The sequence below is a fragment of the Indicator indicator genome, chromosome 24 (assembly GCF_027791375.1).
Source record: "Indicator indicator isolate 239-I01 chromosome 24, UM_Iind_1.1, whole genome shotgun sequence".
Taxonomy (NCBI): Eukaryota; Metazoa; Chordata; class Aves; order Piciformes; family Indicatoridae; genus Indicator; species Indicator indicator.
Window position 1 is genome coordinate 15,600,481 of NC_072033.1, and position 23,303 is coordinate 15,623,783.

The window sequence follows — 23,303 nt, forward strand, 5'->3', positions numbered from 1 at the left end:
CCAGCTCTCCAGCACAAACAGCTCCCATCTGCAGGTACTAGGAGGATTCCAGGGGGAAAGGGCAGAGCAGGCAGGCAGGCTGTGGGGAAGTTCCACTGTGCTGACTGAACAAAAGCTGCCACATGCTTACACCAACCCTCAGCAACACAACATATGTTGTGGGGAATTCTGGTCAGCCCCATTTTAAGCCTCTGCACATTGCTTAATGAAACAAGAAAGTCAGGAAAGATGGTCAGGGAACTACAGTGAGGAAGAGCAGAGCAGCCTTGAGGCAGCCAAGGTTGCACCATGCATGAAAAGTGGGTCCTGAGTAGCCCAGATCAGCACCCCCAGGTGCAACTTCCCAAGGAGATCCAGACTCCTGCAGCCTCAGGATGCAGCACTCAGCACATCCTGGCCTGCTACAGCACCCAGGCATGGGAGGGGACAACCTGAGACATCACAACACAGGGCTGCTGGCCAGCACAGACCCAGGGAGGGAGCAGCACTGAGTTGTTTGTACTTGGCCATGAGTTTTGAGGTTGGGCACAAAGCATTTCAGTTGTTGGTGTAACCTCTGCCCCTTCCTGGGCTTTGGTGATTTACTGAGGTTCTGGGCATAAAAATCAGCTCCATATAAAGAGGTTTTGTTGCCAGCCACCATGCTGCCATTTGTAGAGTTAGCCAATCTCTAGCTGCTACCCTCCTGGCTTCAATTCACATCTCAATTTGTGTCATTACCTTCCATTCCCTTCTCACAAGTGTGGCCTTGCAGGACACACAGGGCAGGGGGAATCCTCCTGTCCTAGACTTCCCCTGGGAAGCAGCTGCTCACAGATTCTCCTGTGATCACTTCCATGTTCTCAGGATGGAAGCTGCTCACTGTCTTGGCTGGACTCACACAGGGATTTCCCTAAACCCAAGCAGATGTTTTCATAGCCCCATCTGTAAGGGCTGCCCTGGAATAGTGATTAACCAGAAACCAAATTAAACAGCTGCCCTGCACACACAGCCCCACACCTTCTCCCACACCTGCAGCTGAACTGGAACCCTTCATGGCACAAACATGGCCATAACCCCACAGCAAGCTCCTGGGAGCACAGTCTGTGCCTCCACACCAGAACTCTGCACCTGATACCTTCACCACTGAGCTAACTTGGGCTCTACAAATAAACTAAGCTGAAATAAACAGCTGAAATCATTTAAATGGTTACATAAGAAGAAGTGTTTTGGTAGTAGGTGTTGACCAGAGGACTGGCCAGGGGCATGGCCACTCCTGGCCACCTTCCTCTGCCCAGTTCTTCCAGTAGCTTTCCTGCATGTTTCCCTCTCCCTCTGCATCCATTCATCCCTGTCTCACTTTCCTTGGGAGAACACCTACTTACCAGTTTCATAACCCAAGCAGTGCCAGGATCCTTGCAAAATTCTTCCACAAACAAACTGAAGGCATTTTGAAGCTCTTCAGGATGAAAGCACATTTTGTTGCCTCAGACTTTCCTCTGTCTCTGTTTCCAAAACCTCTTTGGATCCTTTCCTAAGCTGCTCTTCTGACTCAGCTGGATAGAAAGACAAATACAAGGTTCAGCTTGTCAATGCTCCCACAGTCTGACTCACTATAATTGCCCTTGAGAAGTTTCTGGGGATCAGCTGCACCACATCTTCTGAGGAGAAAAAAAAGAAACCATCGAGAGCTGCTTCCCCTTCATGAAGGTTTGCTTTCAATTTTCTGTATCTCTGGATGAACACAGGGAGCCAGAGCAGGTTTTACAGTCCACATTCTACCCTCTCTCCTGTAGGCAGCAGCCAGCACCTTCCTCTCCAGGACAGGCAGCACTGCCTACATAAGCAGGCTTAGCCCTACAGCCCAGCCACATCCCTCCTGAACCACCCCAGGTTATAGCCCAGTCACAGCCCCCACCCAGCCCCTGTTCACACCACACTGGCACGGGGAAAGGCTCAAGGACAGGGCCGCATCCTGCTCAGCCACCACGCTGCAGTGCAAACACCACCCTGGAGAGGACAGGGCAGCAAGTTCTACCTGCCACACCTAAACCAGCCCGCGGATACAAACAGGACTCCCCAAAACGCAGCTGTGCCGCGGCCTTGTCAGAAACGCTCCAGCCCCAGGTGGCCTAAGGCAGAAGCTCCCTTTGCAGGGCAGATGGGACAGGAGATGCTGTGCCGACCCTCAGCTGCACAGGAAGGGCCCAAACTGACCGTGCGACCTCAGAAACAGGCAAAAACCCCACTCCAAACCACCCCCTCCCACTCAGGCACAAGCCCGAGCCTGAATTTAAGGCCTCGCCGACGGCTGCGCCCTGTAGGCCTCGCCGGTCGCCATGGCAACGGCGCCGCTGGGCAGCAGGGGGCGCACTCCCAACCGGAAGTACGTAACTGGCCCCGCCCCCGCCCCGCCCCGCCCCGCCCCTGCGCCCCGCCGCCCCGGGTGTCCTCTGGGAGCGACACCACCCCCCTCCCCCCAACCTGATCCTCCGCCTGCTCACCGCAGCTCCCTCCACCCCGCTCCGCGTCCTGACAGGGTCCAGGGGATCCCCTCAGCTCCCCCCACCCAGTTCGGTCCTCCCCCTATCCCCTCTCATCCTGCTGTGGGTCCTCAGGTGTCCCCCACTGTGCTCCCCGCCTGTGACTCCAGGCCCCCGAGCCCTGTCCCCTGTGACTCCTAACCCTGCACCCCCAGAGCTCGCCTGCCCTCCGAGGGGCTGTGCTGTGTCACCCCACAAGGTGCGGGGTCTTGGGAGTCTCCCTGCCCTCTGGTTCTAGCTCTATCCTACTGACAAGCAGGGACTGGCACCAGCGCTCCCAGAGCCCAGCAACAGCCCAGAGCAGCTGCTGGGGCCGGTGGCAAAGGGGCACACATTAAAAAAACTTTAAAATCTGGACCAGGATGTTGCTTTGGAGGGGAGTGAGGAGGCTGGGTGGTAGGTACCAACCAGAGGGTGAGCCATCGCCCACCAAGCCCCTATGGTCGGCTTATGGCACCCCCTGGCACTGCCCTGGAAAGCCCCTGAGAGACCCCCTCAGGCAGCCCAGAAGTGTGCAGTACCGAGTTCCCACACACCCTGTAGTGGGTAACCGGCAGGGGTGGGCATGGTGCAGGCAGGGGTGAATGTGGTGCAGGCTAAGGAGGGCATGGCACAAGCGGAGGTGGCCATGGTGCAGAGGTGGGCATTGGTTCAGGCACTGGTGGGCATGGTGCAGGCATGGGTGAGCATGACACAGGCAGACGTGGGCATGCTGCAGTCCAGGGTGGGTGTAGTGCAGGCTAAGGTGGGCATGGCACGGGCACAGGTAGGCATGGTGCAGACAGGGGTGGGTATGGCGCAGGCAGGAGTGGATATAGCCCGGCCGGGAGCAGGTATGGCCCAGGCAGAGGTGAACATGGCACAGGCAGGGGTGGCCATGCCACCGGGCAGCGAGCTGCGTGGCCACACCGCCCTTCCCTGCTGCCGCAGGACAAAGGTTTTGTTCTTCTGCCCACACTGGGGCCTTGCGCGGGCAGCGGCGCCAGGCAGCAGCGGCTCCCACGCCACGCGCGGAGGGGGAGCTCCTGCTCCTTTGTCTCGGCCCGCAGCCGAGCGCGGCAGTGCCCCGGCAGTGCCCCGGCGGGAGCGGCGGAGGACGGCGGGACCGAGTACCCCGTGTCCCCTGGCACAGCCGCCACCGGCTCAGCCTCGCTGCCTCGGGCAGCGAACCCGGAGGAGCTGAGCTCTTCATGACGGAAACCCCAGCAGGGAGCGTGCGGAGCGGGGACAGCCGCGGCCGTGCCTGGGGACGCGGAGGACGGCGACAGCATTGGGGACAAGGACAGCCACGCTCGGCACCCACCGCGGCGTCGGCCGCCGGCCATGGGAAACGGCATGAGCCAGGTACTGGGGAGCACTGGGGGCGGGTGGCCATGCCAGAGTGGCTTGTGCCAGCGCTGGAGGTGGCAGACACTTGCCTGGTGGCTCGTGGTGCCCGGTGCGGGGCTCGGCTGGCAGGCAGCTTGTTTACCTCCGGCGGGGCAAAATCGGAGGAGAAGCAGGTACGGACCGAGGCCGGCGGCTGCAGACAGCGATCCCCCTCTTTGAAGGACGGTGGAGCCCTTCCCAGCACTTTTAAACCCAAATTCTGGGCACGGATTGGGAGTTCGTTGTGCCCCTGAGCCTCAGCACTGCTGGGCAGAGGGGACGGGCTCTGTTTAATGGTCGTTTGAGCTTCTCCGTGTCTCAGCTGAGCAGAAAAATCCTCCTGACAGACTCCCCAGCTCCTAAGCTTTAAACATATCCCCCCCACCGCCACTGCCAGTGGGGACAGGAACGTGCCCCTTAGTCCTGGCTCAGTGTCCTGCCCTTGGGAGCTGCCCTTGCCAACGGGCATTCTCCTGCCCGTGCTGCAACTGCATGTTAAAGGCACCTTATGAAGAGAAAACTGATCTAAAATCTTGGGAATCACAGGTTGGACTCGATGATCCTTGAGGTCTCTTCCAACCTTTATGATTCTATGATTCTATGAAAAGAAAAAGAAAAGAAGAAAAAAAAAAGGAAAAAAAAATCCAACCTCTTTAAGCTGCTCAAACAGGAGAACCATTTCCAAACGTGGGCAGTCAGGTGAGTGTGGAAATCACCTCCCCCTGGCCAGGTCCTGGGCACCAAACTGCAGCAGGCAGAAGCTGGAGGGGAAATGGCTGGGTATGGGGGTGGCCAATCCAGGGAGCCTACTGCCCAGGCTGGGAGAAAAGAGGAAGCTAAATGAGCTCAGGGTAAGAAGGTCTGCAAGGTGTCCTGCTTCTGATCAGCAGTGCTATTAACAGAGCCATCAAGTTAATTATCTTCTCATCATGAGAGGTGCAATTGCACAGGAAAACGAGGCTGAAGACAGTGTCCAGAGCGATTTATTCCTGAGCTGATAGAAAAGGGTTCCCTGCAGCACAGAGCATGAGGAGCAGAGCTTGGGGCTGGGATGGGTACCACCACATTCGTCCCCCCCCCAAGACTGTGCCTGTTGCTCCCCTGTCCCTCGGCAGCAGGACTTGTGCTGGTCACGGGTGCAGCCCGAGGCTGTATGGAGGCGTTGGCAGCTCGCTCAGCTCAGCGGTGACCCCCAACAAAGAGCTGATTGATAACGAGCAAGAGGAGCAACTAAAAAGCTGTGGCCAGCTCCCAGCACCCATCAGGCTGGGGACGTTGGGGTGCCAGGGCTGCATCTGGTGCTGGGTGCTGGATGCCAGGGCAGCGGCACAGGTTCGGTTGCACCAGCACTGCTCCTGCCCTGGGGCTGCAGAGGGGCACCTTCATGGCAGAGTTTTGGCCTTTCTGGACGAGGTTGCTGTTCCTTGGGGTGCCCTGGCACGGTGGGTAGCACGGCACAAGGTCACTGCTCATGCTGCCACTTCTCCTTGTGTCTCACAGATCCTCCCCGGCCTCTACCTTGGGAACTTCATTGGTAAGCAGAGCGTGGCCACCAGAGATGTCCTGCAGACAGGGAGCTGGGCTTGCTTGAGTTGTGCCTCCCTGCCTGCTAATGCTGCCCAGTGCCCTGCCAGCGCTCACTGCCCTGCCAGCACCCAGCGCCCTGCCAGCACCCACAACCCTGCTGTTGTCCACTGCCCTGCCAGTGCCCACTGCCTACCAGCACGCACCACCCTGCAGCACCCACCAATCTGGGCAGGCTGGGGGGGAAAGGGGCAGATAGGGGTGGCACAGGGCATGCTGGGCTTTGCTTTCAATCCCCCTCCCCATGCCCATGGGAGTTCACCCACTGCACTTGTCTGTGCCATGTGCTCAGGCTGGCATGGATCCCATGCTGGAAGCAGAGGATCTGGTGGTGCAGCACCAGCATGAGGGAGCAGGAACATGGCACTTGGGTTGATGCACCAGAGTTTTGCAGCTGTAGGAAATGCAGGAGGGGAAAATTCCAGAGACAGAGCCCCCCCTTCTCACACCAGTTCACTGTTTTAGCAGGGGGGGTGTGTTCTCAGGGGACAATTCATGACCCAGAATTGTCCTCTGCCCTGACAAGCAGCATTTATTAGAGCTCCTGCTCCCCAAGGGCTCTTTTGGCAGCCTCCTTCCTGCTGGAAGTTCTGAGAAGGTTTAAAACCACTGCTGTGAGGTGCTAAGAAAATGTCCTTGATGCTCAACTGCAGCCCTGCACTCCATGGAGCACCTTGGGGTGGGCTGAGGGGAGCTGCAGCAGGTCCCTCAGGCTGCAGCAGATTCCTCACACTGCATCAAGTCCCTTGCTAAAGGCAACAGCAATGATGAGAGGGCTGGAAGCCCTCTGCTGTGAGGCCAGGCTGAGAGAGCTGGGGTTGTTCAGCCTGGAGAAGGATTCAGGGAGACCTTCTAGTGGCCTTGCAGTGCTTGAAGGGGCTCAGGGGACAGACTTTTGAGCAGGGCCTTGTGACAGGACAAGGGGTCATGGCTGGAACTCAAAGAGGGAGATTGAGACTGGAGAGAAGGGAGAAATGTTTGAGGGTGGGGAGAGCCTGGGCCAGGCTGCCCAGAGAGGTGGGAGCTGCCCCATCCCTGGCCCCATTGCAGGTCAGGTTGTCTGGGGCTGGGAGCAACCTGCTCTGGTTGCAGATGTCCCTGCTGGCTGCAGAGGGGTTGGTCTGGATGATTTCTAAGGTCCTTTCCCCCCCAAACCATTTGATAGTTCCATGACTTGCCTGTGCAGCTCACTGCATGCAGGGGGGTGATGCTTTGCCTGCTGCCTGTCTGTAGGAGCATGGTGAGTGCTTGTGGGCAGAGAAGTGTGGGCCAGGGCCACGTGCTGAGATCTGGCTTCCTCCTTTAGATGCCAAAGACCTGGAGCAGCTGAGCAGGAACAAGATCACCCACATCGTTTCCATCCATGAGTCTCCCCAGCCCTTGCTGCAGGTAGGGCTCTGTGCCCAACACCACCATGGAGATCCCTGCAGCTCCTTCCATGCTGCAGCATCTCCCTTCCCACTGTGAGCATCCCACAGCACGTGCACCTCTCCTCTCTGCCCAGGCACTGGTCCCAGAGGAGCTGGGCAGCCCTCCCAGCATGGGAAACTGGTCATCTGGTGACCATAACCTGGCCTTGAACGCTAAGGGCAAACAATTCTCAGCTCTCCAAACTCCTCGTTTCCCACCCATTCCCACCAGCTGTCTGTCCTTCACTGCCCTCCCCACCGTCCCAGGCAGAGGATGCTGTGCTGGGGGAGGAAGCCCCACAGGCAGCACTGGGGTGAGGAGCAGAAGGGCTGCAAGCCTCCAGGACACCTCAACCACAGCACCCAAGTTCCTCCTCTTCCCTTTGTGTCTTCCAGGACATCACCTACCTCCGGATCCCCCTGCCAGACACCCCTGAGGCCAACATGTGAGTATCCAATGGAGCCTGGAGCTGTCTTGGGGCACACAGGAGGGCTGGGTGATTTGGGGTGAGGTCATCTGGCACCCTGAGCCCTCAAGGTGCTGATTCCAGCTCTCCATTGCAGCCACCCACAGGCTGGAGGCACAGTGCCCTGGTGCTGGGGACCACCTCTGCATCCCAACAGCATCCCAGCTCAGTAACCACTGGGGAGCAGGTCCCAGATGTGGGGTGGGGTGAGGTGAGGGACAGCCCCTATGGAAACAGCAACAGAGAGGAGCAGTGAGCATCCCTCTGGGAAGCTCCCATCTGCTCCAGGAGCATCCCCAGGAGAGGTGCTTGGAGCAGTGAGAGCAGATCAGGAATGTGGAGCAGCCAAGGATGCTGGCGTGGAGCAGCCAAGCTCCTGCTGTCCCAGCCCAGGTCCCAGGGCAGCCCCATGTGTCCTCAGCACAGTGGGACCTGCTCCCATTCCCAGCACAGCACAAGCTGGCCCAGCCACCTTCCCTTGGGAAACAGCTGAGCTGTTCAGGTCTCAGCAGCTGCCTGGGAAGCCCCTGGGCAGTTTGTGTTTGTGTGCAGGGCAGCCCTGCTGCACCCTTAAGCCCTGTCCCATCCCTGGAGCCTCTGTTCTGACTGGTTTGGTTTCCCCCCCAGCAAGAGGCACTTCAAGGAGTGTATCAGCTTTATCCACCAGTGTCGGCTGCACGGAGGGAACTGCCTCGTCCACTGGTACCTGGTTCACTGCTCTGCTGGGAGTCACACAACCAATGCATGGTTATGGTTGGAAGAGATCTTTGAGGCCATGGAGTCCAACCCTTACCCCAGGAGTGCCAGGGCACCACCAAACCATGGCCCTCAGCACCACAGCTCCACAGCTCTGAAACCCCTCCAGGGATGGGGACTCCACTACTGTCCTGAGCAGCCTGAGCCAGGCCTGCAGAACCCTTTGGGGGAAGAAATTGTTCCTCATGTCCAACCTGAACCTCCCCCGGGGCAGCTTGGGGCCATTTCCTCTTGCCCTATTCCTTTACCTGTACCTGATGCTCCAGGAGCCTCCAGCCCCCTGCTTTGCCTGCAGCCCTCTGATCAAATGCAGTCTGTGCCAGAAGGCTCCATGCCCATGGATCTGCCCTGGGCTATGGTGTGTGACCCAAATCCAGTGGGATCCAGCCCTGGGGATGGTGTGGAGCTGGCAGTGTGGCAGTGCCCACTGCAGGGCGAGGGGCTGGTGGCCAGGCAGTGCCTGCTGCAGGGCAGGGGGCTGGTGGCCAGGCAGTGCCTGCTGCAGGGCAGGGGGCTGGTGGCCAGGCAGTGCCTGCTGCTCTTGCTTCCTGGCGGGGGGCTGGGTATTTATAGTCACTGGTGGGGAGGACCTTGGATGTGCTCAGGCCTCCAGAGGGCAAGTTCTCAGAGAAGAGGAACTGAAATAGCTGAAGGACAGGGGTGGAGAAGGGTCGAGCGTGGGGCCAGGCTGTGCCACCCACAGCAGCCTTCTGCCCTTTCCCTTGGCAGCCTGGCTGGCATCTCCCGCAGCACCACCGTGGTGGTCGCCTACGTCATGGCCGTGACGGAGCTGAGCTGCCAGGAGGTGCTGGATGCCATCAGGACGATCCGGCCAGTGGCCAACCCCAACCCTGGCTTCAGGCAGCAGCTGGCTGAGTTTGGTGGAGGCTCAGCTCGCAAGGTGAGACCAGCCTCTGCCCCCTCCCCGTGCTCTGCCCCTGAGCTGAGCGTGCCCACGGGTCACACAGTGAGAATGGCTCCCCAGGCTGCTTCCCTAGCTGGCAAGCTTGGACTTGCCCTCAGGCTGCACCTTAGTTTGCGTCTCCTTTGTTCCTTCCTCCCCCAGGTCCGCAGGCACCTGAAGCAGAGGTTTGGGCCATCCCCTTTCAACGACGAGGAAGAAATCAAAGCCTTGCTGCCAGCAGGGAGGGGAGGAGCAGCCAGGGCAGAGGGAGCCCGGCAAGGACTGGTACCGAGAGGCAGAGACATCAGGAGCACGACTCCCTTCCTGCTACGGGTGAAGAGGACATTCTCCTGCATCCCAGCCTGTCTGAAGTGACCCCCAGGCAAGGGAGAGTGGCCAGAGTCACCCAGCAGCCTGGGAGAGACGAAGGAGCCACAGCACAGCAGGCCAGGGCAGCAGGCTGCAGGGGAGCCACGTCAGCCCAGCTCCTTCTTCTCTTCTCCGTGCCACCCCCTGTCCTGGCTCTCAGCTGCTAGGGAGGGATTCATGGGCACTGCCAGGCTCTGCAGCCTGTGGTGGGCTCAGCCTCTTCTCATCCAGCATCCTGGGGACACTGGTGAATGGTGTCCCCAGGTCACTGCAGACTCCTGCTTGGGGCAGGATGACAGATGGGGGCTAAGCAGCACCTGGGCGATGCCAGCAGCAACTTCATCCCTGGGGTGCCCGCTGCAGGGGCCTTGGGGCACACAGGAGAACCAGCAGGCCCCTTGGAGCAGTTTTCCCACCAGCAGCACAAGCTCCCAGAGCCGTGGTGGACACAGAGCCAGGGACATGCAGCCACGTTTGCAGGTGATGCCACCACAGCAGCTCCCAGGCGAGGGCCCAGCTCCAGCCCAGCCAAGCACAAGCCCTGAGCGAGCACTGCAGCTTCAGGGGCCCATTGCAACCCATTCCCACCCATCCCAGGGCACAATCTCCAAAGGGTGGGAGCTCAGCCTTTACCCACCCACCTCAGCAGAGCCTTAAAGCCATTTTGCTCAAAGACTTTCTATGCCCCCCCCAGTAATAAAACCTTTTCTCCATGGTCTGACTCCTGAAGGGGGCTCAGGGGAATGCTGAAGAAGATCCTGATCTGTGGCAGGTCTGGAGGCTGCTGGCAGCTCTCTGCAGCCCAGACAGGGATGGGGAAGGAATGGACTGGGGACACTGGGACACCCAGTCAGGGGACCACCCCACTGTCTTGGGGGAAGGTTACAGAAGAGGCCAGACCCTGGGTGCCATGGCAGGGGATCCCTGTGAGAACAGTCTCTGGCCAGGACTGGTTGGACACCCACAGGCAGCCTGTTTCACTCACCAGGTTCAGGAGCCTGCTGGCTCTGGGAGCTTGGCACCAGCTGAGCATCATCATCCCCAGCTCCTCCCCAGACCTGTCCTATTTACACGTCTTCCCGGGGCAGAGGCCCAGGTGGGGAAAGTGCTGGGAATGCCCAGCTGGGTCGTCAGCACAATCCTTGCTGCCAGAGCATGTTTCTGGGGTCCCCTTTGGCCCTGCCACTTCTCTCCCACATGGGATAGTGTCCCCCAGGAGCCAGAGAGGGACAGGGACAGGCACCTGCAGGGAAGTTTCCAGCTCAGCATGTGAGGAAGTGCCCAGGAATGGGGTCCCAGAGCAAATGAACTTCCCAGGAAGCAGGAACTGCCTCTGTCCTGGCTGCTTCCAAGAGATATCAGCATGGGACAGGATGTGCTCATCACTAATTAACAAGCCCAGCAGTGATTAATATTTGCTTGTTTACCCCTGCATGGCAGCTCTGGCTGAATGTGAGCACCCCTTGCCAAGGAGTCCCCCTCTCCTCCCATCTCCTGCTGTCCCTGCTCCCTCACCCAGGGCTCTCTAGCACCCTTTGCCCCCCAGCAACCAGCAGGATGGTGGCCCTGCACCCCAGTACAGCAGTCAGGATGGATGCAAACCTCCTGCACAGATGCACCCTCTCCTCAGCCCCGGCCAGTGCAGGCTGTGCCAAGGAATTTACAGCCCTGTTCCCACCATAACCCCCTGAGGAGCCCAACACAGAGCAGTGGCACCTCCAGCCCAGCTCCACCACAGCAATCAGTGTTTATCTTGGCAGGTCTGGGTTTGCACAACTGGAAAACCCCAGGCAAGGGCAAGGTTAGCTGTGAGTTAATGTTTGACCCCTTTTGAAGCTCATTTTGGCAGGCAAAGCCTAAGGTTTGAGCAGCTTCACCTTCACCATGGCAGGGGAACAGGTCCTGAGCATCTTGGCTGGTGCTGGGGTAATGAGATCCCACGGGTTCTGAACGTCACTTGAGAGGAAATCCCCAGCTGACAAAGCCTTCTCCTGGCTGGCTGGGGCTGGCTAATGAGCTAATGGCTACCATTATCTCCTGGCCTTGGGTATAATCTGTGCAAGCCACTGAGAGGGGCTGTGCAAAGTCCTCCTGCCACCACCTCCCTTCCTCAGGCAGAAAGGGAAGATGTGTATCCTCCATTGGTCACTCCAAGGCCCTTTTCCTGGCACATGCCCCTGGTTTGCCTGGGTAAGGAGTGCAAGGGCTGGCAGGAGGCTGCCCCAGCAGAGGCGAAGCTGGCTGGAAATCCCCTCCTTGCTGGCACAATGCAGAGAGGCTTCCTGTGTCAGCAATGTGCCAGCCTGGTCACAGCACCACCAAGGGGGATGGCAATGGGCTGCCAGGTCAAGCATGGCCTATCAATGGAGGGAGTCTGGGGAGGGTCTTAACTTGCTGCCCTTCTGCCCTTCCCCAAACCAGGACTCTCCAGTGCTCAGAACCACACTGGTGGCATCACAACCCCTTCATTCTCTTCCTCCTCCTCCTCCCTGCAGGGAGAGCCATGCCACAGGGTTTGCCACAGCCTTTCATGCTGAGCAGGCACAAGCAGTGCTGGAAAAGGGGCCACAGATGGGGTCAGGAAGGACAGCAAACCCCTGCCAGCTGTGCCATGCTGCTGTGCTCCTATCCCCACAACCTTCAGGCAGGTCCAGGGCTGGAGCTGTGTTGCTGATTATTCATTCCAGGTCTGTGTACATGAGCTGGGCTTCCCCATCCAGTGACACAGAGCTCTGCAGTGGTGATGGAGCTGACCCCAGTGTCACCCCAGGGCAGCCCAATGAGCCCAAAGACCACCCAGCCCATGCCCTGCTGCTGGGGTGGATGGGGGGGGGGGGGGTGTCACATCAGGAGCACAGCCCTTGGCAGAGGCAGCTGGGTGGTGCTTGGTGCCAGCTCTATCCCTGCCCAGCACAGGGTGAAATCCCTCTGTCCCTGGAAGGAGAGAGGGACAGACCCTCCTGATAGCCATGGCATTAAGGAAGGATGCCCAGGAGCCAGCTGGGAGCCAAAGGGCTCTCTGGGCCCCTCTGCTGGTGCCCATCTCACCCATGTGCCCACCACCACATGCACCCACCTGCCTGCAGCACAGCACAGGGGCAGGAAGGCTGATGCCCAGAAGCTCTGTGCCCACAAGTCCTGTGTCTCCTCTGCAGGGGTGGCTTCTACCGGGAACTGGGGCCAGCGGGCAGCCCGTGTGGGTGTGGGATGAGTCAGGCCCCTTCACCACTCCTGGCACAGCTCATCTCAGCTCTTCCCACCAGGTTCCCATTCGACTCAGCACCCGGAGCCCTGCAGGGTATGAGTTTGAGTGGTGGGACAATGCCTCTGCCCAGAGCAGCCTGGAAACCCTGAGCCTCTGTCCACAGCTCCCCACACCCCCGGGCTGGGAGGCTGGTCCCATGGGAGGACACAGTCCCCAGGGCACGGAGGTGTGCTGCTCCCCAAAGCAGGACAGGGAGCAGAGTCCCCTGTCCCCCGTGGGAGAGTGTGAGGATCATGAATATCTGAGGGGAGGCACCAGGGAGGGGTGCAGAGCAGTCCCCTGTCCCGTGGGTCACTGTGTTACCTCCTCCCATGGCAGAGAGGCACCTCTCCTCCCGTGGGTGTCCCCTCTTCCCCGGGTGGCCGTGTGCTCTCTCCTGTGGGTTTCCCTGTCCCCTCTCCCGTGGATGGCCCTATCCTCTCTCTTCTGTGCTTTTCCTTGTCCTCCTTGCCGTGGGAGGCCTTTTTCCTTCTCCCGTGGTTGCAAAGTGGATGTCCTCCCTCCCATGGATGACCTTGTTCCCTGGGCTGCCCCGCGTGTGTCCCCTCCCCGAGCTGGCAGCGGATCCAGTCCGGTGATGGGAAAGGGAAAGTGAAACCCGGGGCCGCTCTTTCGCTTTCACCGCCCCGGCACGTTCGTTCCCAGGGGGCCGGCGAGGCCGAAGCGGGCCCGGGGGATCGCGGGGCCGAGATGGCGGAGCCGGGGGGGCCGATGCGGCTGAAGGAATGGCTGATCGCCCAGATCGACAGCGGCCGGTACCCGGGGCTGCGCTGGGAGAACCGGCACCGGACCCTGTTCCGCATCCCCTGGAAACACGCGGCCAAGCAGGACTACCGGCAGCAGCAGGACGCCGCGCTCTTCAAGGTACCCCGGGACCCTCCCCACCTTCCCGGCTCCAGTAGCACCCCGAGACACCTCCCGGCTCCGGGAGCATCCCCGGGAACTGCCACCCGGCTCCATGCACACTCCTGGGGATACCCATTGTCCAGCTGTCTCCACACCCCCAGAATCCCCCCACCCGGCTCTGTGTGCACCCCTGAGAACCTCTTCCCAGCTCCTCCTTGCCCTACTCTGGACACTCCCCCAGAACCCCCCACCTGGGTCCATGCACACCCCTAAGACCTCCCACTTGGCTCCATATGAACCCCCAATCCCCACCGAGCTCCACGGACACCCCCAGGATCCCCCGCCTGGCTTCGTTCTCATGCCTGAGCCTGCCCAGCCTTGTGCACACTCCTAGGACCACCCAACTTGGCTCCATGTGCACCCCCAGGGCTCTCTTGCCAATTCCATGTCCTCCTCCTCTGGGATCCCACCACCACTGAGCTCTCTGCAGCCCCCCAGCACATCCAGCCCTATCCCCCCACTATCACCCAGCCAGCCCCAGCGGACTCACACCACAGTGGGGCCCCTTGGACAGCTCCCTCTCAGCACAGGGCACACTCTGCCCACAGGCTTGGGCCATCTACAAGGGGAAGTACCACGAGGGGACAGACAAGGCTGACCCCTCTACCTGGAAGACGAGGCTGCGCTGTGCCCTCAACAAGAGCACTGACTTCCAGGAGGTTCCCGAGCGGAGCCAGCTGGACATCTCCGAGCCCTACAAGGTCTACCAGATCGTCTCTGATGGCACCCGGGACACAGGCACGTCCCTGCCCCCCCACCTCCTGCACCAGATTCAGGGCTGATGCCTGTGCAAGCTCCATGCCCCACAGACATCCCCCTCCCTCCCATCTCCTCAGCCTTTCCGGCTGTCCCCAGGCAGCCTTCTGGAGGCTGTTCCTGCTGTTGGCCAGGGGCTCACCGGGTTTTTCCTTGCTCTCCACAGAGGACAGTGGCACACAGTCCCCAGCTGGTGAGGATGAGCAGGTGAGCCAGAACTTACCCCCTTGCCATCTGCTGCATGGGCTGAAGAAGGTGGGAGCCCTGAATCCCACCTTGCTCTCCTGCCTGCACACCTCCAGTATCCATCCCATTGGGCAGTCAGCTCCTTCAGGCATCACTGAGGGTCCCCTTTGCCATGTGGCTACCAGACTCAGACCAGAGATCTGCTGGCAGATGGGGTCCGTGGTGAAGGCAGGAGGCAGCCCAAGGCCCTCACCACAGCCATTCTCCTCCACAGGGCAGCTCTGTGGGGAATCCAGAGGAGGAGAACCAGAAGGGCATGGTGGAACCGTGCCATGCATCTCCGATACCCCTGCTCCCTGCCCACCCAGCTGAGCGAGGTGAGGAGGGCCCCTGGTAGCAGGATGGGGCAGGAGTAACCCTGCTGTCTGCAGCCCCATGCCCAGTCCCTTGTGCAGAATGGAGACCAGGACTGTGGTCGCGCCCTGCCCTGGCAAAGCCACTGAATCATGCACCAAGGGGCTTTAATGAGGCCCAGTAACGAGCAGCAGTGGGGGGGAAGATCATGCTGCCCACCTGACCCAGGGGCTGGGGCCAGGAGAGCACCTGAGAGTCCTTGGGGACAGCTGCCCACGTTCCTTTACCACCTCCGTCCCAGGGTACCATGTGAGGGGAGTCTTCTATGGCTGGAATCCAACCCATGGCCACCTCCTCCCTGGACCCCCATCCTACCTCCCCGTGGAGGCCATCAACCACTCAGGTAGGAGCCATGCTGGCTGTGGGCAATGCCCTGGGTGACCTCCCTTCCCCCAGACTGAGCTGCCCATGAGCTGCCCCTCGCCTCCCCTCTCCCCAGACTGCTGGCTCCACGTCCGCCTCTACTACTGCGACGTGTTGGTGAAGGAGGTGACGACACGCACGGCCGAGGGCTGCCGTATCACCTCCTGCCCTGTGCCCGGCGCCCACCAGCCCTACGGCCCCTCCTGCATGGAGCAGATCGAGTTCCCCCCACCACGGGCCCTGGGGAGCAGTGGCAGGGTGGCTGGCATGACCAACGTGCTGGAGAGGCTCCTGCCCCACCTGGAACGCGGCGTGCTGCTGTGGGTGGCGCCCGAGGGGGTTTTCATGAAGCGGCAGTGCCAGGGCAGGGTGTACTGGCACGGGCCGCTGGCCCCACACAGGGACTGGCCTAACAAGCTGGAGAGGGAGAAGACCTACAAGCTGCTGGACACGCAGCAGTTCCTGCAGCGTAAGTGCCTGGAGGCACAGGATCCACCTGGCTGTGGGATCCACCTGCCCCTGCCCCAGGAGACCCCAGTCTGCTTGGGCATGGCAATAGGTCATGCTCCGGGCTGTGGGACCCTGGGAGCACCCTGCCCCCTGACAGAGCTGGTGTCTTGCAGAGCTGCAGGGGTACCTGAGCCACGGGCAGCCCACACCTCAGTACCAGATCCACCTCTGCTTCGGGGAGGAGTACCCCACCAGCACCGGGCACCACTTCCAGAAGCTCATCATGGCCCACGTGAGTATGCACCGGGGCTGGTGTTGGTGGGACGCCCAAGCTGTGTGCCAGGGCCATGGTGGTCAGGGGAGGGGGCACAGGATCCTGCCTGCACCCACACTCCCATCAGCTCAGTGCCTCTTCAGGTGGAGCCGGTGTTTGCCCGGGAGCTCTTCCATCATGCCCAGCACATGGGGCCGACACTGCACCGCGGCATGCCCCAGCCCTGCACCCCTGGCACCTCCAGCCACGTCACATGTGTCCTCAGTCAGCTCTGCCAGCCCTGAGCCTGAGCAGGCAGAAGAGAGCCCAGTGGTGACGTAGCCTGGGAGCAGGTATGCTCTGCCAGCCCCAGTGCCCTGTGGAAATGGCAGGCACGGAGCCCAGATGTGGGCAGGTGGGCAGGCAGCTGCCACCCCCATGCTGTATTTATTGCCCAGGTGGGATTTGCTGTGTGCTTGTCTGGTGAGCTGAGGCACAGCAGCTCTGTCCTTGCACTGTGGGGACTCACTGGTCACAAACAGAAATAAAGGTTGTGTCTGGGTACCGCTGGCGCCGGTGTGGGGATGGGGGCACAGGCAGCTGGAGAAACTGAGACTGGGAAGAGCCTCACACACCAGGGGGGAACATCATAGACCATCCATCCATGAGGAGCATCCCCAAGTCCAAGCACTCACCCAGAGCTCATGATCTCACCACTGCTGCTAAGCCATCACCACTGTCTGACCTCCCTGCTCCTGCACTGGCTCAGGTCTCATTCTGCCCTGGTCCCCAGCCCCTTGGTAGGGGGTGCAGGCAGTGGTGAGGTGGCCATTAGCTGCTCTGCCAACCTGGTAGCTCACAACCCTGTCCCAAATGCACTTGCTTCCTGTGCCTCAGTTTCCCCTGATGAGCAGAGTGAGGTGGGAGCTGTGCTGCAGCCTGGAGGTGATGATGAGCATGGCATGGGGACTTGGCACAGAGCAGAGAGCTGGCACCGTGCACAGGATGCAGCACAACCCCAGGCTGGGGGCACAACTGGGGTGAGCGCAGCAGCCCCAGCCCCAGCCCCAGCCCTGCTTCACTCAGCCTCCCACCATCCCCAGACAGGACCCACGGGCAGGGCAGGATGAAACCTAGGCTGTGGGAACCTCCCGTGGGAAGAGGGGCTGGGGACTGTGCCCGGAGTTCAGCCAAGGCCAACACTGCCCACCTCTGCCCCAGGGAAGCCACAACCGTGCCAGCCCCGAGGCCGCTGGCTGCTGGCCGCAAGCCTTGGCGGCGCGTCCGTCCATCCGTCCGTCTGTCCGCAGGGACCAGAGCTGGACGCCGGAGCCCCGCTCCGCCCTGGGCGGCCCCGGAGAGGAGGGGCTCTCCCCCACCGCCCCCTCACCGGTCACTGGCGGGTTTTAACGGGCCGTGGCGGGGCCGTGCGGCAGACCAGGCGGCGGCCACCGGCCAGGACGATGCAGCAGGACCTTCCTGTTGGGGACTCGGCTCTGCGCAGCCCTCCGGCCCCCGAGGCAACAGCTGGTGGTGGCACTTTCCCCAGCACCGAGGCCACCAAGCCACCCTACAGCTACATCGCCCTCATCACCATGGCCATCCAGAGCGCCCCCGAGAAGCGCCTGACGCTGAGTGGCATCTACCGGTACATCACGGCACGCTTCACCTTCTACCGGGACAACAAGCAGGGCTGGCAGAACAGCATCCGCCACAACCTCTCCCTCAACGAGTGCTTCGTCAAGGTGCCCCGGGACCACAAGAAGCCTGGCAAGGGCAACTACTGGACCCTCGACCCCGACTGCTACAACATGTTCGAGAACGGCAGCTTCCTGAGGCGCCGCCGCCGCTTCACCAAGAAGAGGAGCCCCCGGGACACGCCGGCCGCCACCGAGGGGGATGAGGGAAGTGGGAAGCCCCCCAGGCACCGGGCACGGGGACCACCCACTGCCCCGCTGCCTGAGGAAGGGAAAGAGGAGGGGGGCTACACATCACCGGTGGCCACAGAGCAGAGCCCCGCCACGCCGCCCGAGTGTGATGGGGTGCCAGGCTGTGCCAAGCTCTGTGCCCGGCGGCAGCCGCCCAAGGCCAGGCAGCCCTGCCTGTACCTGCCAGACACGTCGCAGCCCAAGGGGCCGTTCTTCGCGCCCCCGGACGGCCGCCCCCCCAAGGAGACTGTCTGCGGGGGGCTCCCGGCAGCGCTGCAGCTGCCCCGGCCAGGTCAGTACCCACTGCCCAGCGAGCACCCAGCACCGCACCCGGCCCTGCTGCCCACCTTGCTGCCCGCCCAGCCCAGGGACCCACCACAAGACTCCTCAGCCCCCCCAGGGACTCCCCCAGTGCAGCTGGAGGGCGAGGAGCCACCCATCCCTGCGCTAGGGCCAGGCCAGCCCTTTGGGCAGGTGCCACCCACATTCCCTGGCACCCTTTTGGGCACAGGCAAGCCACCTCCACCGTGCTTCCTGGAGGGAGAAGGCTACACGCAGCCCCCGCTGCCTGTTTTTGGCTCTTTCGGCCGCTCAGGGCCCGAGGCACTGGGTGGCAGCTACCAGTGCCGGGTGCAGGCGCTGAGGTTCTGTGTGAAGGAGCGGCCGTGTGGCACCACCCTGGAGCATCTCCTGGCCACGGCCCCTCCGGCCCCTGCTGCCCCCCGACAGCCACCCTTCGGGGCTGTGGGTCCACGGGTGGGCGAGCAGAAGGAGCCGTGGGGACCGGGGGCCACGATCCCATTGCAGGGGGGCAATGGGTACCCCCTGGGGCTGCCCCCCTGCCTCTACCACACACCTGGAATGTTCTTCTTCGAGTGAGGAACTCCCATGCCTAGGGAGCCTCCCAGCCCTGGCACCAAATAAAGCACGTTGCCCAACGCTGCTTCTGTGGTCTCTGCGCCCCACTTGGGGTGGGCAGTGGGCAAGGGCACGTTGGGGACCCTCTGTCCCAGCCTGGGTGCTGACAGGGGCATCTGTGTCCCCAAGGCCACCCAGTGCCACCCTCACCCTTGTTGGCCTCCCCCATTGGTAGTCACCAGCTGGACTGTGGGGGCATGGGGGATGGGGCATGGCCTGTGCTGGGGCACCCATGCTCTGGTCCTGTGATCTTGGGAGATGCTGGGGACCAGGGGCTGCCACAGCACAGGGCCAGGAGCCCCCCAAAGCCCCATCCCCAGGAGGGGACCTCATCCATGAGGGGCAGGGGCACATGCTGTGGAAGGAGCGAGACCCTCTGAAGCCCTACTGCCACCTCCCTGTGCCTGGAACAGCTCAAAGTGCCTGGCTTTGCCCCAAGTGCCATACATGGCATAACTGGCACCAGCCTCAGTGCATGGCCCCAGAGAGATGCCAGGGAGGAGTGGCACAGTGTGGGGGCTCTGCTCTGGTGGGGATGGGGCTCCCTCCCCTCTCAGTCCCTCCTCAGGGCCATGATGGTGCCTGGCTGGAATCCCACCAGGTCCCTGCAGACACCCTGAGGCCAGGGCATCCCCAGGGCCAGGCTGTTCCAGGGCTGTGGTGGGAACCGGGGAAAGTGGATTCCTTAATCCTGAATCACGGTGGGTGGCTGCCGGTGAGGAGGCACTGGCTGAGTCATTGCTGCCAGCACTGGGCTGGGCACTGGGGCTCACTCATGCCAGGCTAGGGGGAACCAGGGAAGGCATCCCCACACAGCTCCTGGTCACCAGCCCCTTGGCCCTGCATCTCTGGGACACCCAGACCAGCATCTCTACAGCACTGGAGTAGGACCAGAACAATGCTGGCAAACTGGGGGCCTGAGCCTATGCCAGTGCCCCCATCCTGCCCACCCCAGACTGGGAGAGGGGGAAGCCGCAGGAGCAGCAATGCCCAAATCCCATGGCACAGCCCAGGGTAGGCATGGGGGGAAGAACCCCAGGCTGGCAGAGGGGCTTCACACTGCTGTGGAACAGGTTCATGGCAAAGCCCCCCCCCAAAACGAGCAGGACCCCAGCTTGGGCAGTCCTGGGGGGGGGTCTCTGTGGGGACAGCACTGGCGTCACTCAGGGACTGGGAGTAGAGCGGCAGCGTCAGCTCCGTTATCAGCCCCCAGACAGCCGCTGCCGGGCCATGGCCACGGCCCAGCCCTGGGCAGGGCAGGGCAAGGGGCGGGGGCCACCCTTGGTCATAGAGGACAGGGACAACCGCTCAGCCCCGGGCCTCTCTTTTTTTTTTTTTTCCTCTACATTTTGTTTTTCCTTCCCAGTGGAAAACAATATTTGAGCAGCTACATCATGCTGGCTGCTCCGGCCCGAGCATGGCTGACCTCAGCCCCCTCCTTCACGCGGTCCCCGGGGGCGCGGGAGGAAGCGATGGCCGCAGCCGTGCCCAGGGGCCGTCTGGTTCCCACGGAGCTCAGCCAGGCCCATCGCCCACTCCAGCTGGGAACACGTGGTCCCAGTTCCACACGGTGCCCTGGAACGGAGTCCCAGAGCTGGGAGGAGGGTGGCATCTCCTGGAGAATCATCCCATTGCCCCTACCCCCGCAGCCAAATTGCAGCCCCCAGGGATGGGGACCCTCAGTTGCCAGCATCACCCTGGACACGTGGAGGAGGGCTCCCAGTGCTCTCCTTCTCCACCCCAGTTCCTGGCCATGGCCCGGTTGCTCTCCCTGTCCTGCCTCCTCCCCAGCTCCTGGTGGGTGGCCTGGCTCCCAGCCCACTCGCCCGCTCCCAGCATGGGTGGCTGGGAACTAGGCTGCACCTCGTCTTGGGGTGACCCTGCTGCCAGGTGCCAGTGCAGGAGGGGCCTGCCTTTCCTTCCCTGAGGTGCCCATTGCTCATGCTGAGTGGATGCCATGGGGATGGGGTGCAGGTAGGGTGGGTGCCAGAGGGATGAGGTGAAGGTAGGGTGGGTGCCACAGGGGCAGGGTGCAGCTAGGGATGGTGACAGGGTGCTGCCCTGTACAGGTGCTCAAAGCTCTGGATGGATGCCATAGACACTGCAGACTGCGCCACCTGCCTGTGGGGGGAATGAGGATCCTTAAACAAGGGATGGGACCAGGGCCATCTTTGCCGTTGCACCCATCAGCCCTGGCAGGATCAGTTCCCCCATCCCAGGACTTGTTGAGCTCCCAAGCCCTGTCCTGCCCCTCAGCCAGGAGCACAGGATGGGGTCATGGCTGCTTCCATAGGTGTCAGCCCTGTGGCCCAGGTAGATGGGCAATGGGTGCCCCTCTGGGGCCCTGAGTGGGGCAAGGATGAGGTCAGAGAATCCGAACTGGGCTGTGGGGTTGATGTTTCCCACTCTGGGCTTGGGATACTGGGATGTACTGGTGTATCTCTGTGCCACAGCCATGCACGCCCGAGGCTGTGCCCAGGAACAATTCCCCCGGAGCAGCTTGGGGTGCCAGGAGTGGCCAGGGCTTACAGCCTGGCTGAGACCCCCATAGGCCACCCCATGGCAGGGCCCTGCAGCCCCCGTGTCCTGCCGGGACTGGGGCAACGCACAGCTCCTGGGGCCAGCCAGGAAGGAGGCGTCACCACCATGAGCGTAACTCAAACCAGATGGGGCTGCGCTGGCGGCCAGGCCCGCAGGGTGGTCACCGACAGGAACCGGTCAAAGGCTGCCGGCAGGAAGCGGCTGGGAGAGACGCCCATGGCGGGAGCTGCGGCCAGAGCTCGGGCAGCGTTAACTGCTTCAGGGCCGGCTGCGGCCATGGGGAGGGGTTGGAAGCGAACTTCAAAATCATGGAGTTCAACCCTTAACCCAGCACTGCCAGGGCACCACCAAACCATGGTCCTCAGCACCATATCTCCATGGCTTTCAAACCCCTCTGCCACTGCCCTGGGCAGCCTGGACCAGTCCTTGACAGCCCTCAAGGGGAAGAAATTTTTCTTCATGTCCAACCTAAACCTCCCCTGGGGAAACTCGAGGCTATTTCCTCTTGTCTCTGGGAGAAGAGACCAACCCTCACCTGGCTCCAGCCTCCTTTCAGGGGGTTCTCCAGATCCTTCACCAGCTTCTTTGCCCTTCTCTGGAGCCCTCAATGTCTTTCTTGAAGTGATGCCTCTGACCATCCCTCCCTCCCTCCCCTCTTTGGAGTACTCAGAGCTAGTTGCTGTTGCAGTCACAGAGTGCAGAGTCCAGAACCCCTCAGCACTGCGCAGCACTAGGGATGCACCAGGTGGTCCCCAACCCCAGCTCAGCTGGGGCTCTTCTCTGTCTCTTCTAGCCTGGGGCCAAGACAGTAACCTGGGGAGAGGGCCGGGAGCATCCCCTCAGGGACAGAGGGCAGCTGCAGACAGACCTGTACATTTATTTACAAGAGGGTGAGAGCTGGGAAGGGCCCCAGGAGCCGTGTCCCCTGTCCAATAGGGACAAGCCCAAAGCCCCTTCACCTGGGGCTTGGGGGTCACTGCCTCCCCCCATCTCTCCCCAGAGATTTTCCACCAGGCAGCAAACAGACAGACCTGGCCAGGGGCGGGGGTTAGCCGTGGTAAAAGCCAAACCAGGGAGAGCCAAGGGGAGCCTCGGACCCCACACCAGTCTCCCATCCCCTCCCACTGCAGGCAAGGCTGGAAGCAAATGCCCATCCTCCAGCAGCTCCGAGGGGTGCAGGCAGAAAGGATGGGGGTCGGGATGAGGAGGATGAGGAGGCTCCCCCATGCCGGACGGTGCCGGGAAGCCCCCGCAGGCGGTGCGGGGGAGCTGGCGGCCACAGCCCGGCAGTTCCGGCGCGTTGGTGGTCGGTGCCGGTGCTCGGGGGAGCGCGGTGCAGCTGCTCCGCATTAGACCGCCGGCTCCCCCCGCTCCGGCAGGGCCGGGGCAGGCAGAGGTTGTGTTTTTCCCCCGCTGGCAGAGCCGAAGGGCAGGGAGGGCAGGAGGAAGACAAAGCCTCCTTCTTTCCCTCGCTGCCTCCCAGCTGGGGATGCTGCTGGAAGAGTTCTCGCTGCTTCCTCCCTTCCTGTGCGAGCAGCAGCTCGGGGCCAGCTCCGCTCCCGCTCGGCCAGCCTGGGAGGAGGCGATTTGGCCCCCACTCTGGTGCCAAGGGGGCAGGCTGAGGGTCCACAGGTGCCCTCCAGCATCCTCCCACCGAGCCTCAGCTGGGACGGGAGGGGCAGCAAAGGCAGGACGAGGCTGCGGCATTCACACAGGACGAGAGATGGCATTGGGTTGGAAGGGACCCCCAACTGTCGTCTTGTCCAAACCTTCTGCACGAGCAGGGACATCTCCAGCTAGATCGGGCTGCCCAGAGACATATCAAGTCTGATCTTGAATGGCTCCAGGGATGGGACCAAAACTGCATCTCTGGGGAACCTGTTCCAGTGTTCCACCACCCTCCCTGTGCAGAACTTCCTCCTGACGTCCATCCTGAATCTCCTC

At 61.7% G+C, this 23,303-nt stretch overlaps 3 protein-coding genes across 3 annotated transcripts; all 3 read left to right on the forward strand.

Annotated features, from left to right (window-relative positions):
* Nucleotides 1-3,845: 3,845 nt before the first annotated feature.
* DUSP15 (dual specificity phosphatase 15) lies at nucleotides 3,846-9,485 on the forward strand. Its single transcript, XM_054391817.1, has 7 exons — nucleotides 3,846-3,866; nucleotides 5,391-5,424; nucleotides 6,781-6,863; nucleotides 7,280-7,329; nucleotides 7,978-8,052; nucleotides 8,836-9,007; nucleotides 9,173-9,485. Exons 1-7 carry the CDS (start codon nucleotides 3,846-3,848, stop codon nucleotides 9,383-9,385), a joined length of 648 nt encoding a protein of 215 aa, XP_054247792.1. The 3' UTR covers nucleotides 9,386-9,485.
* Nucleotides 9,486-13,316: 3,831 nt separating this feature from the next.
* LOC128975024 (interferon regulatory factor 4-like) lies at nucleotides 13,317-16,277 on the forward strand. The gene is made up of 8 exons (XM_054391816.1): nucleotides 13,317-13,508; nucleotides 14,099-14,288; nucleotides 14,473-14,561; nucleotides 14,767-14,869; nucleotides 15,148-15,249; nucleotides 15,346-15,738; nucleotides 15,893-16,011; nucleotides 16,137-16,277. The coding sequence occupies exons 1-8, from the start codon at nucleotides 13,335-13,337 to the stop codon at nucleotides 16,275-16,277; spliced, it is 1,311 nt and encodes a 436-aa protein (XP_054247791.1). The 5' UTR covers nucleotides 13,317-13,334.
* A 1,158-nt stretch (nucleotides 16,278-17,435) lies between these two features.
* FOXS1 (forkhead box S1) lies at nucleotides 17,436-18,779 on the forward strand. The gene has a single exon (XM_054391815.1). The coding sequence runs from the start codon at nucleotides 17,436-17,438 to the stop codon at nucleotides 18,777-18,779; it is 1,344 nt and encodes a 447-aa protein (XP_054247790.1).
* Nucleotides 18,780-23,303: the final 4,524 nt, after the last annotated feature.

Excerpts from the sequence above, each read along its gene's own strand:
- FOXS1 (XM_054391815.1), top strand. The coding sequence starts at position 17,436 with ATGCAGCAGGACCTTCCTGTTGGGGACTCGGCTCTGCGCAGCCCTCCG.
- LOC128975024 (XM_054391816.1), top strand. The coding sequence starts at position 13,335 with ATGGCGGAGCCGGGGGGGCCGATGCGGCTGAAGGAATGGCTGATCGCC. Across the intron at positions 14,562-14,766 it reads TGCTGCATGGGCTGAAGAAG|GGCAGCTCTGTGGGGAATCC; the intron begins GTGGGAGCCCTG and ends TCTCCTCCACAG. Across the intron at positions 16,012-16,136 it reads AGAAGCTCATCATGGCCCAC|GTGGAGCCGGTGTTTGCCCG; the intron begins GTGAGTATGCAC and ends GTGCCTCTTCAG.
- DUSP15 (XM_054391817.1), top strand. The coding sequence starts at position 3,846 with ATGGGAAACGGCATGAGCCAG. Across the intron at positions 5,425-6,780 it reads CTACCTTGGGAACTTCATTG|ATGCCAAAGACCTGGAGCAG; the intron begins GTAAGCAGAGCG and ends TTCCTCCTTTAG. Across the intron at positions 9,008-9,172 it reads GTGGAGGCTCAGCTCGCAAG|GTCCGCAGGCACCTGAAGCA; the intron begins GTGAGACCAGCC and ends TTCCTCCCCCAG.